At 50.8% G+C, this 11,612-nt stretch overlaps 1 protein-coding gene across 4 annotated transcripts; it reads left to right on the top strand.

Moving 5' to 3' along the window:
• Nucleotides 1-2,195: 2,195 nt before the first annotated feature.
• LOC117894731 (paired box protein Pax-3-B) lies at nucleotides 2,196-9,818 on the top strand. Of its 4 annotated transcripts, none has more exons than XM_034801925.1 (6): nucleotides 2,196-2,679; nucleotides 5,404-5,670; nucleotides 7,436-7,576; nucleotides 8,495-8,890; nucleotides 8,946-9,133; nucleotides 9,244-9,818. In XM_034801925.1, exons 1-6 carry the CDS (start codon nucleotides 2,433-2,435, stop codon nucleotides 9,763-9,765), a joined length of 1,761 nt encoding a protein of 586 aa, XP_034657816.1. In that variant the 5' UTR covers nucleotides 2,196-2,432; the 3' UTR covers nucleotides 9,766-9,818. The 4 variants fall into 4 exon arrangements, with proteins under 4 accessions (XP_034657816.1, XP_034657817.1, XP_034657819.1 ...); XM_034801926.1 differs by having other exon boundaries at nucleotides 2,197-2,679; nucleotides 9,261-9,605; XM_034801928.1 differs by having other exon boundaries at nucleotides 2,223-2,593; nucleotides 5,535-5,670; nucleotides 9,244-9,801.
• The last annotated feature ends 1,794 nt before the right edge of the window (nucleotides 9,819-11,612 follow it).

Genomic DNA, 11,612 nt, shown 5'->3' with positions numbered 1-11,612 from the left:
AGGGGCAAACAAACAAAAACAGGAAGCGTGGCTACCACAAATATGCACGGCACAGGCACAGGGCTTGGTCTGGGATTGGGACTGGGATTGGGACTGGAACTTGGAAGTTGGGAATGCATGTAGATACTAGATCGCTATCTGGCTACGAACTTTGCCACAGGAATAATGGCGGCCGACAGGCGTTGGCCCAGGGGCGGCCATAATTAATGCGCCCATCCCTGCAGCAAACCCCAACCCTGTCCCTGTCCCTGTCCCTAATGTAGCCCAGACCCGGGCCCGAAAAATGTTGCACGAAACGCAATTAGAAGCGGGCGTAATTGGCTGCCGGCGGCCTGCACAGGGGGTTCGCTTCGCCCACGGCTTTGGCTTCTACCTCCGGCTGCCTGTGTGTGTGTTTTGTGTGTGTGTGTGTGTTAGCGATAAGTGTTTAATTAGCCGAGTTATTAATCTAATCAATCATGGAGGCCGAAATCAATCATCAGGTGGGGGAACAGCGGGTATGATATGCCAAAGATTGGCTATCGGCTCGAACAGAGACTTCCCTTCCCACTGCCTTGCGCCGCTGCCCTCTTGGGTCGTTGACAGACATTGAGTCGTTGAGCAGTGGCTGCAGCTGCTCATTGGGCGCAGCATTAAAGCGTAATTCCAGTGCGTGCGAGCGAGACGACTAGTGTGGCTGCTGCGCAAGACAGCGGGGGAGCACGCAGCACTCTAGGTCCCGCCTCTCAGTGAGTCTTTCACTCCGAAGTTTCGAGTGAAACTCAATCGGGATTATATCACTTGAGTGGAAGATGCCCCCGCTCCCGCTCTCTGCAGAGCGACAACTAAATATTTTTAGTGGCAAGCAACTTTTGCTTAGTCTTTTATCCAATAAATAAATAAATTATTGGGGACTGCGTCAACAAATGTGTGCGGAAGAGTGTTCGGGAGGACAGACTCGTGTCTCGTCTGTCGTGTGGCGTGCGTTGGAGCAAAAAAGCTTCACCTCTCAATCGGCTGGGTATCGAATGGGTGGTTGGGTGGCTTGCCTGATCATTGTTATTCTGCGGTGGCGGATTATAGCCCATTAAAATTGATTATGCCCCATTATCAGCGCTGGGTGGCACGCCCCACACCCCACCAATAGACAGGTGGACACGCTTGAGTGTCCCTGCCAATTACACCTGCCTTCTCCCTGACTGACTCCGATGACGCCTCCATGTGGTGGTGCGGCACTTGGCGACGGCGCCTGCGGTCAGAGCATTGTAACCAAACCGATGCTCTGCTTTGCTCTGCCAAAACAAACCAGAGCTGAGCGAGCTTCCGACATCGACACCGAGGGAACAAACGAATGAACCGCTTGGCAGCCATTACATCGTACCCCGTGCTCCTCTCCATCTGCAGTGTCCATCCATTCACATCAGCGCCGCATCCACAGCCAACCAGCGACGGTCGACCATTTTGCATCCTCTGGGAGTGGTGGGGAGTGGGGTGACTGCGGACAAGTAAATCAATTAGTTGGTGCCCCACACTCCACTCCGCACTGACTGCAACTGCAACTCTCTCGCTCTCTCTTTTGCTCGCTTCTTTTGCAGAGTTGTGCGCAGGCTTTTACTGCTCGCTCTCTCCCTATCTTTCTGTCTCTTTCTGCCAAGGAGTATTGAGTGCGCGGATTCATTGGCTTTCCTCCGGCCTTGCCATCAAAATGTCCACCCTAATGCGCTTTTTGCATGCGCAAATACCGTTACGTTGCTTCCACGATGGCACTGCAAAAAACGTTTAATTCTCAACGCAACGGGCGGAAAGTTTGACAAACAGAATGAACCCGATTGTCGGGCTAATTAATTATTGAACTTTTACAACTGCATCGCTGTCTGTCTCTCTGTCTTTCTACCTGCCTGCCTGCCTGCCCGCACTGCTTACGCTCAAAGAGAGCACTCACCACGCTCAAACGCGCACTCTCTCTCTCGGCATCACACTCACACACCACCACTGGCCCCCACACCCCTTTCCGAAGCTCGCTTGCTCAGCAGCTCAGTGCTCAACCACAAGCAAACCAGAATACAGCTCCACAACAGCACCCCTCCCCGCCCGCACCCGACCAGCTGCAGGTAGCTCCCGTCCACCGTCCACAGGCAGGGGCGAGCAAAGTAAGTCTCGGCTGGCTGGGGCCAGGCCACAGCTTGCTCACAATCGCAGTCGGCGTGAGTGAGCGCGCGTCGGCGAAGGTAGGTCCGGTTCGCGTTTCGTTCGTTTCTGTTGTTTCGTTTTCGCAGAGAGAGCCACCGCCGACGAGTTGCCTGCACGCGGCCGTCGGAAAAACAGTTTTTCTCTAATTTCCCATTGGCTTCCCAGCCTGAAGATATGCCACCTGCTGCTGCTGCTACCGCCTAACGTGTACCGAACGCTTCCAGACTTACCGTTAGATCTTCCTCCCCTCTCCTCCGCTGGGCATGGCTACAACAGCGACGAGCACAACTTCAGCAGCCTCAACGAGGACACCCACAAACGCCACAGCTCTACCGCCCCGAGGCACTGCATCTCCGGTAGCCATTATGCCGACGGGTGTGAGTGCGGCAGCCGGCGTGTCCCTTGCCATGACAGCGGTGCCAATGCCGTCGCATGTCCATCTGCTGCCCGGAAGCGGTTGCCAACCGACGGCAATGACGCCCATTTCGCCCACAGCCGCAGCACCCACAGGTGAGTGCTGAGGTGATAAAATGATTGGGATTGGGAATGTGCAGCTAATCCTCGTTGCACGCTCCAGGGCACTGCGAATTTGGGTGAAATTCCGTGAAGTGACAGGGATACGGGAAGGGACCTCGATAGGAACAGAAACAATTTAAGACAAAAGACAAAGGCCAGAGCCACTGGCAAGTGCAATGATTTGGAAATTTCACAACAGCAACGCAGCGGCAGCCTCACTCTTATACATATACACATATGTATACATACATATGTATATTTATACATACATCAACGGACAGGAGAGACAACTGGCAACTGTTTTGGTCTTTCGCACATCAGTGGCAATTTGCTTTGCACAAGTATGGGTTGTCAAATAAAATTAGTTCATGTCGTGGCGGCCATCGAGGGGCAGCTCAGAGTCTCAGCAGTCAGCAGTACGGGATGGGGCGGGCAGGCAGGGGGGGCCATGGGCATTGGTGCGAGCAGCGGTCTAAAGCTTTGACTTGTCTCTAGAAGGTGTTGGAAGTTGCACAATAAATAAATAATTATAAAAGAGCTCAGCAGCGGGTGCAGCGACGAACGAGACACAGACAAAGACACAGAGAGTGGGAAAGAGAGAGGGAGTGAGAGTGAGAGGGGGGGTAGAGGGTACATGGATGGCATACTCGTACATTGAAGTTTAAGCATAGGGCCAGAAACCATACTTAGGGCTCTCAGGTTACGTGGTGCGTGTATTCGCATTATTCTTAGAAAGCCAAGCGCATAAAAGGTGTGCACGATGATTTTTACAAACAGAGAGAAGAGAGAGAGAGAGAGAGGGAGAGAGTGGAGAGTGGAGAGTGACATGGAGGAGGCAACAGCTCAGCGACTAAGCGAAAGCTCAGTGGAGAGAGAGTCAGTGGAGAGACTCATGTGTGTCCCCCTTATGTCTCATCAGTATGAGAAGAGTCGAAAATTATGAGTTTTATGTTGAGTTAACCCTTAGATCAACTTTTTTTTATCCATTTATTAAGAGATTTTATGTGGATTTGCCTTAACGAGAGTCAGCATTGCTACAGTCAGTCTTTATCTACAGTAAATTCCATATATTTCCTCGCTAAAACGATGTTTAGGCATTCTTCTCCTCTAATTGGGACACAACACGTAAATAGAAAAGGTTTCAACTGAGTTGGAGCTACAAATACTTGCATTTCCACATCTTCCAATCCTTTTCTGATAACAATTTCCCCATCTACACATCAATAATGAAACCAAAGGTCACACAATAAACCCTAAGTTTTAGCATCAAACTCTCTCCAGAATATATTCTCCAGCAACTCAGAGTTGACATTTGCCACACGGCATAAGGAAATGCAGCAAGAACCAAGCTCTGCCAAGCTCTCCATAGATCCGGCAATAAAAAACCAGAAGCCTTAGACGACGAGTAATGCGTTGCGCGCGACAAACAAGATCAGCGAGCAGCGAGCAGGCAGCAGGCAGCAAGCGAGACGCGGAGGATGAGTCTCTGTGGCATGGACATATAAAAAAAAAAAAAGAGCGAGCCAACTCCACTTTAATTTATATGCAGTGCTGGGAGGGAGGGAAGGGGAAGGGGTGCAGAGGTACCGGTAGCAATAAATCAAACTATCAATTGAATTCCGAGGCGATCATCACTTGGTGGGGAGCGCAATTCGTTCGAGCCCGAGCCCGAACCATCATCGGTTTGGAGCTACTTGTGGCAGGCAACATCTGGAGCGAGAGTCTGGCGGGGTGGGGCAGGTTCTGGAGTGCAGTTCCCGCGATTTTAAGCCGCTTTTGCAATTGACTGAGGCGCGTCGGGGCAGTCGGAGCTGTCGCATTGCCACAAGTGTAGTAAATCATCGGTGGATCCTGCTACCAGCTGCTGCCTGGAGCTGCAGCTCTTTGCGGCATAAATCAAGCATAGCGGCCACAACAATTGGTGCAACAAATTGTCCACGCCGCATAGACTGGAAGGAGCATCTGCATGGAGCTTAATTAGTTGCCCACCAATCGGCCAGAGCCCAAGAAGGCGGCATACCAGGCGGCCATCTACCCTCTGCGGCCACACACACACACAGCAAGAGGCTCCATTCGATCCATCGATCGCACCAAAAAAGAGGTGTTAAAATGTGTGCAGTTCTCGCGATCAGATAAAATGTCAAAACGAACATAAAAGCTTCTACATCTGAGGAATGGCCAATTGCTGGCAGCACAGTGACAGGCGGGCTCCACGATCCACGATCCGCTGTCCACGATCAACGATCAACGATCAACGATCCGGGTTGCAGTCTGAACGGCAACAAATTGCCAGCAGTCTGCAGAGCGTCAAGGAATTCCATAAATTCCAAACAGTAGCTGGCAGTCGCTGTTGTCGCTGCTTGGGAGTGATTCCAGCCAGCAGTCCGCTCCGCTAATGGACCACACCGCGTCCATTATGCCCATAAACGCTGACACTTCCGCCACTGACTCTGACTACTCTCCGACTCGGCCTCTGCCTCTGTCCCTGCCTCTGCCTGTGACTTTGAACCTCAGCTTTGACATCGTCGATCAGCGCAGCGCGCCGAAATTTGTCCAACCATTTCATTGTCTCCTCGAGAGCTCCTCGCTTGAGGCTGCAACAAATTTCTTGGTGTTGCTGTGTCACGCGCGGAATGCCGGCAACAGCTTCGTTTAAATTCCAATTGACATTTAATGATTTTCAGCTCATTCCCTTTTATTTCCTCTCTCCAATTGCAGTCCTCACACAGCCGCACAGCCTCAGTCCAGCCGCACCAATGATGGCCCAAGGAACACCACCCACAGGCACACCGACTTTGGTGGGTGGCATCTATGGCAATGCACCTGCCACAGCCACAGCCACAGCCAACGCCAATGCCAATGCCAGCAATCTCAATGCCTTGGCCTCGCAGCATCGCTTGCTGGAACTCTCCCGCTTTGGCCTGCGAGGATACGATCTGGCGCAGCACATGCTCTCCCAGCAAGGAGCCGTCTCCAAGCTGTTAGGTAAGCAGGGGGGCAGGGAGGGCTGACAGAGGTCTAGCTAATGCAATCAGCTGCCTTAGCCCTGTCCAATTTGGCATAACCGATTTGGCGGAACCACAAAACACGCGCCCCAAATCGCAATTGCCAGGTGTCGCGCCGCATTAGCCCACCCCCCACCCCCCAAAACCCAAACCGAAACCCCAAGCCAGAAGCGTCCCAATCGATTTGGCTCCCCTGCTGCTGGAGGGTCACGTAAACACGACAAATCGATTGGCCATCGCCGCCTGGCACACTCCACTCCACTCCCGACCCTGCCCACCGATATGCACTATCGCAGCAGGCTGCCCGCACACCTGTTGCCACCAGCTGCAAGTGCGACACTTGACCATGTCATTTCCAATTTGCCAACGAGTTGGGGTGCACTTCAAGTGGCTAATTTTCCTTATACAATATATGTAAAAGAACTCTACAGTTTCGGGCAATTCTTATCTCCATTTTTGAAGCTCTTTTTCTTTAAATTTGAAGCCAAACAAACAGATTTGTAGAACAATTAGGAAGCTGTTTGCCCTATAGATTTTTGTGTGCTTTTCTAATGACTATAAATTGGATAATTGGAGTATAAGATCACAGAAGCTTAGCATAAGTTATAGAAGGCAACTGACTTTGCTTTCTGTAGAATTTCTGCGAACGGTCGATTTGATTTTTGGTGGGTTGCCGCTTTAACACAGGAATTTCTGATAATATAATCTTGAGGGTATTCTAAGACTAACATAAGACAGAAGAATTCGATGTATGGGTAATGATTATCATTAATATTTCATCAAGCAAGAGCTCATCCCTTCATGCAACTCAAAGCTCTAGAATTAACAGCCACTTCGATCGATGCCGCCCTTGACTGCTCTGAAAGCTCCCATAAAACGATGATTTAAAGCTGCCAAGCTTCCACCACTGACAGTTCGCAGCATTAACATGCGCCACATTATCATGGAGTGTTGCCCCGACTGAATGTGCTGTGTGATGAATGAATGAATGAAGTGCCACGCGGCTGCCCATTCACAAATATTCATTAGCGTGGCCTTAAATCACAGCCATTCAAATGCACAAATCTATGTTTGTATTTCACTTCCATTTGAGCCAATTCAAATTGTGCAAAATAATTTCCGTTTTTGTGTGCAATAAGCCAAGTACAATACACTGCAAGAAAGCAGCACAAAGCGGCAGTTGAAAATGTTTCTCTAAAAACAGGTTTACGTCCAAACCCTCCTCACTCCACTGATCTATGTCTGGAGTCTAGATTGTTTTTCTCCGCGTGTAGCTTCGCTGCTCAATTTACAAGATAAACGCGCGCGCCTGTCAACCGCTTCCGACGAATTATCATTTGAGGCTGCAAGTCCCGAGGCTGTGACTGTAACTTGGAGCCCGAGTTCGAGTTCGAGTTCGAGCTGCGGCTGTTTGTCAAATATTCAAATTAGCGCGCTGTTGAATGGATTGCCAGCTTCCCGACTTAATTGTCTAGTTAGTTAGTGGCTGTAGGGGCTGGGCTGGGACTGGGCAGGGCAGACAGGTAGCAGTTCGAGCTTTACACAATGCAATGCTGTGACCGCAGGGCTTTTGACCCGCCCACACGGCAGAGACAGTGGCAGACACAATGTAAAAATTATGCGAATGCCCAGCAGCGTTTTTTTGGGCAAGTGAAAAGTGATTAGAGGGCTTATACAATCCCAAACCCCAGTCACACGTGGAGTTCCATTAATAAACTCTCCACTCTCCCTCCCTTTTTTTGCAGGCACTTTGCGTCCGCCGGGCCTCATAGGCGGCTCCAAGCCCAAGGTGGCCACGCCAACAGTTGTCTCCAAGATCGAGCAATACAAGCGCGAGAATCCAACGATATTTGCGTGGGAAATACGCGAGCGATTGATCAGCGAAGGTAAGTAAGGGATTGGGGCTTGAGGATGTGGGGAAAACAATGAGCGGCAGGCACAATGAGCGCAGCGGCTGATCCGAGGCTAATTAACTGACAGGGAACACCCGAAAGCGAAATTGCACAACAAATGACAGAGGTTCGAGTTGGAGTTGTCCCTCTTTGCGCAGTGCGTTCTGTGGGGTTGGGGTTCCAACTGTCGTTGGTTCGATCTGTGGTTCAGGCTTTAGTTCGATCTTTGGTTTACGCGCAGGAACAGTCAGCAGCAGCAGCAACAGGCAGCAGATCCGCAGATCAAGCATCCAACCATCAGGCTTCGATCTGGATTGATGTGTTTATGGTGCTCGTAATGCGAATGCTTTTGCGATCAGTCCCCGAGTCTCCTCATTTAATGTTGTAAGAATATATTGTTCCAGTGGCGTAGATTTAGTTTTATCGATTAACTAATTTATGAACATCCGTTCCCCAACGAACTTCGAGTGGAGTGCCGTGGCCTTCCCTCCATTGATGTCGATTGATATGTAAATGTGCTCACATTTGTGTCACTCATTTTGGGTTGTGGACTCCAGGCAACGATAATCAGAGAGTCCAGCAAGCAGCCAGCAGTGGGGACCCCAGCTTGACGACCGCTTGACAGTCGCCTGTGGGCAGTGGACATAGGCAGTCAGTTCAAATCGCTCGGGGCAATGAATCCGTGGCCAAAGATTGTCATCGCTACACATGAGACGCACAGGAACACACACACACAGGCGGAACTCCAGCCTCGAGGCAGATTCAAATCGCGAACGCCGGCCACGCTCATTACAGTCAATCTTTGAGCTCATTTGTTCGCTTCGTTTTGGTTCGGCTCGGTTCGGTTCGGTTCGGGGGTCATGATGTACAGCATCCGGTGCACTCATTCCTCCTCCTCCACTTCCCCCACAGGTGTCTGCACGAATGCCACCGCCCCCTCGGTGAGCAGCATCAATCGCATTCTGCGCAATCGCGCCGCTGAGCGTGCCGCTGCGGAGTTTGCCCGCGCTGCCAGCTACGGCTATGCCCTGCACCCCACACATCCACATCCGTACACGAGTTTTCCCACTTGGGCCGGGCATCATCCGCTGTGGGGTGCGGTGCCGCTGCCAGGGAGCAGCAACAGCTACGGCAGCGAGGCCGCCAACTCCCACAGCAACAACACGAACAGCGGCAGCGCCTGCGGGGAGAGCAGCGCGGGCAGCGGACGGCTGTCCCTGCCGGCCATGTCCCCGGATTCGGGCAGCAGGGAGAGTCGCAGAAGCAGCCGCAGCCCGGAGCTGGATGTGGAGGCCAACCGTGTGATTGGTGAGTGCCAGAAAGGGAAGCTAAACCCCAAAGATTTACTCTCCCATTCCCGCAGACATCGAGGGCGAGGACAGCGGCGAGTCGCAGGACAGCGATCAGCCCAAGTTCCGGCGCAATCGCACAACCTTCAGCCCCGAGCAGCTGGACGAACTGGAGCGGGAGTTCGAGAAGTCCCACTACCCGTGTGTCAGCACCCGCGAGCGGCTGGCGGGCAGAACGGCGCTGAGCGAGGCGCGGGTGCAGGTGAGTTCCAGTCACTTGCACTTCCACTGTACTAACCACATCGCCCCGAAGCCCGTCCCACTCTTTCTTTATCGACTAACAAATTGTCTCTCCATCGATTGATCAATTAGGTTTGGTTTTCCAACAGACGAGCGAAATGGCGCCGCCATCAGCGTGTCAACTTGATGAAGCAACGCGACGAGACAACGCCCATGCCAGCTGGAGGAGCAACGTCCGAGCTTGGACCACAGAAGCCAGAGGAGCAGCGGCAGCTGAGCAGCAGCAACAGCAGTCCCAGCACTTGCCACAACCCCCAAGAGCTGGCAGCAGCACGGCAAGCGGCAGCGCCACCTCCTGCCTCACCCACAGCATCAGCTCCATTATCAATGGGCGGTGAGAACAGCGCTTTCCGCACGCTGCCCATGACTATGCCTATGCCCATGTCCATGACCATGCCCCTGCCCCAAGCCTCAGCGGCAGCTTTTGCCTTGAACTTTGCGCGTCAGTACATAGCCAAGTACATGGCCGCGCCGCAGATGCATTTGCAAACAGAGCAGCAGCAGCGGCAGCAGCAGCGGCAGGAGCAACAGGAGCTGGCGGACGAGGATGAGGAGATCAATGTGGAGCAGCATGATGCAGAGCAGGCGGCCTAGAGCAGAGTTATCCTACAGAGTGATGAGCCATTGAAGGCCATGGGGGAGCTCGCTCCTTCTATCGCTTCCAAATGGTCAAATATTTAGTGCAATTTTTTACATAATTTATTCAGTTTTCTAGGCGTAGCTCCAACCGCGTGCTGAGTACAAATAAAAACGAAAAGAATCGACTTAAAATCTAACCAAAACGTGCAATAAATTCTCACGAGTTTCGAGTATAATTGGTTGGGAATTCAGAAGGAGGATGATGATGATGATGATGACACCCTTCGAAAAGGGGGGAGTCCGCGCACATTTCGAAAAATAACTCAAGTGGACAAATCTGACAATTTTGTGGCTACCAAAAAGCAGCAGCAAAGGCAACGAAAACAGACAGGGGCACGGTACGGGGGACAGGCTCTCGAGTACCTGGCAAACATCTTCGAATCGAAGCTGAGGCTGGAAGCTGGCAACTGGGAACTGGGCACTGGGCACTGGGGACTTGATTAATGTGGCTTTAATTACATGCGCTGAGAAGTTGTCTTCGCTGTCGCTGTCTTCGCTTCGTTTCTTTTTTTTGTCGTCAATGTGTATGCTCGAATGGATCACTATAATTATATAGATGGCCCGAATTAAATTTTAATTTAACGCCTGTCAAATCAGAAAATCACTACGATAATCGTTCGCTTACAGCAGGCAGACAGCAGCCAACACTCACTGTACGTTCGAAGGGAAAGAATCAATCGAACTCCTACTCCAGCTCCAACTCCAACTCCTACTCCACACTCCTACTCCTACTCCTACTCCGCATTATTGATTGTAATGAGCCACCGAAGGCGTCAACTTCAGCGTCCATTTCGCTGCGTGATGATGAAAGAAAATCGACAGCCTCAGCCTCAGCCCCAGCCTGCCTGCCAAGAGAATGCAAAAAACAATTAAAATCCCGTACCTGGGGCTTTTGATGAGTCGTCGAAAAAGGCGTCCACAGAGACAGCGGAGAGGAGCCAGCATCCACATGGAGTGGCTTTCACTTGGATTGCTTTTGTGGCAGCGCTGGCGCTTTGTGGCAGCTTCTGATCTTCGACTTTTGAATGGAAAAGAGACGAGTCGGCGTTTGCTATTAGAACTTTGAAAATTAACAATTGGGTTAAACGTTTTGTTGATTTTGTACTATAGCTAAATGAAAGATTTATTTGTGATGTATTTTGTGTGTGCATTCAGTCTGATTTTTAGTTGCCAAAAGAGAGAGAGCCAGAGCCTGCGCCGTAGTTCAGAATATGACAAATGGCAGATGGGACACAAAAAGTTTGGGTTTTTGCTGGCTTAAAAATACTTTAAAAACAGCAACAAATTATAGTTTCAAATACACAAATAAAAGCTCAAGTTGGGCCTCAAATTTCGTGCGCAAAAGTGTAAAACTTCCGCCAGAAAAAACTCCAGAAAATGCCTCAAAATGCAAGCAATAAAATCTGAGCTTCCTTCTTCCTGCCACTCCAATTGCATTTGTTTATGTGTTTATTGCCACATATTAAGTGAAATATGTTTAATTTTTGAGTGTAAATAATTAGTAAGACAGCAAAACGAAAGGCGTCCAATGGGAAAAAGAGAGCGAAGCGCGAGAGAGCGAGAGAGCGAGAGAGCGACAATCGGCATCCTTGCTGTGGCTGTGGCTGTGCCTGTGGCTGTACCTGTTAATTGCCAAAGGCGTTAGTATTAAGTGGTTTTCGTGCTTATTATAAATATCTCTTAATTTTCGCCATCCCCACGGAGTGTGGCTGTGTGTGTGTGTAAAATCTTGAAATGGCAATCACCGACAGAAGCAAGTCGCAGTCGCAGAGTCCCAAAGACAGGGCCAAAAAGGCAAACCA

This window comes from Drosophila subobscura, chromosome J, assembly GCF_008121235.1.
Source record: "Drosophila subobscura isolate 14011-0131.10 chromosome J, UCBerk_Dsub_1.0, whole genome shotgun sequence".
NCBI classification, from domain to species: Eukaryota; Metazoa; Arthropoda; class Insecta; order Diptera; family Drosophilidae; genus Drosophila; species Drosophila subobscura.
This window is presented reverse-complemented; position numbering and strand designations above follow the sequence as displayed.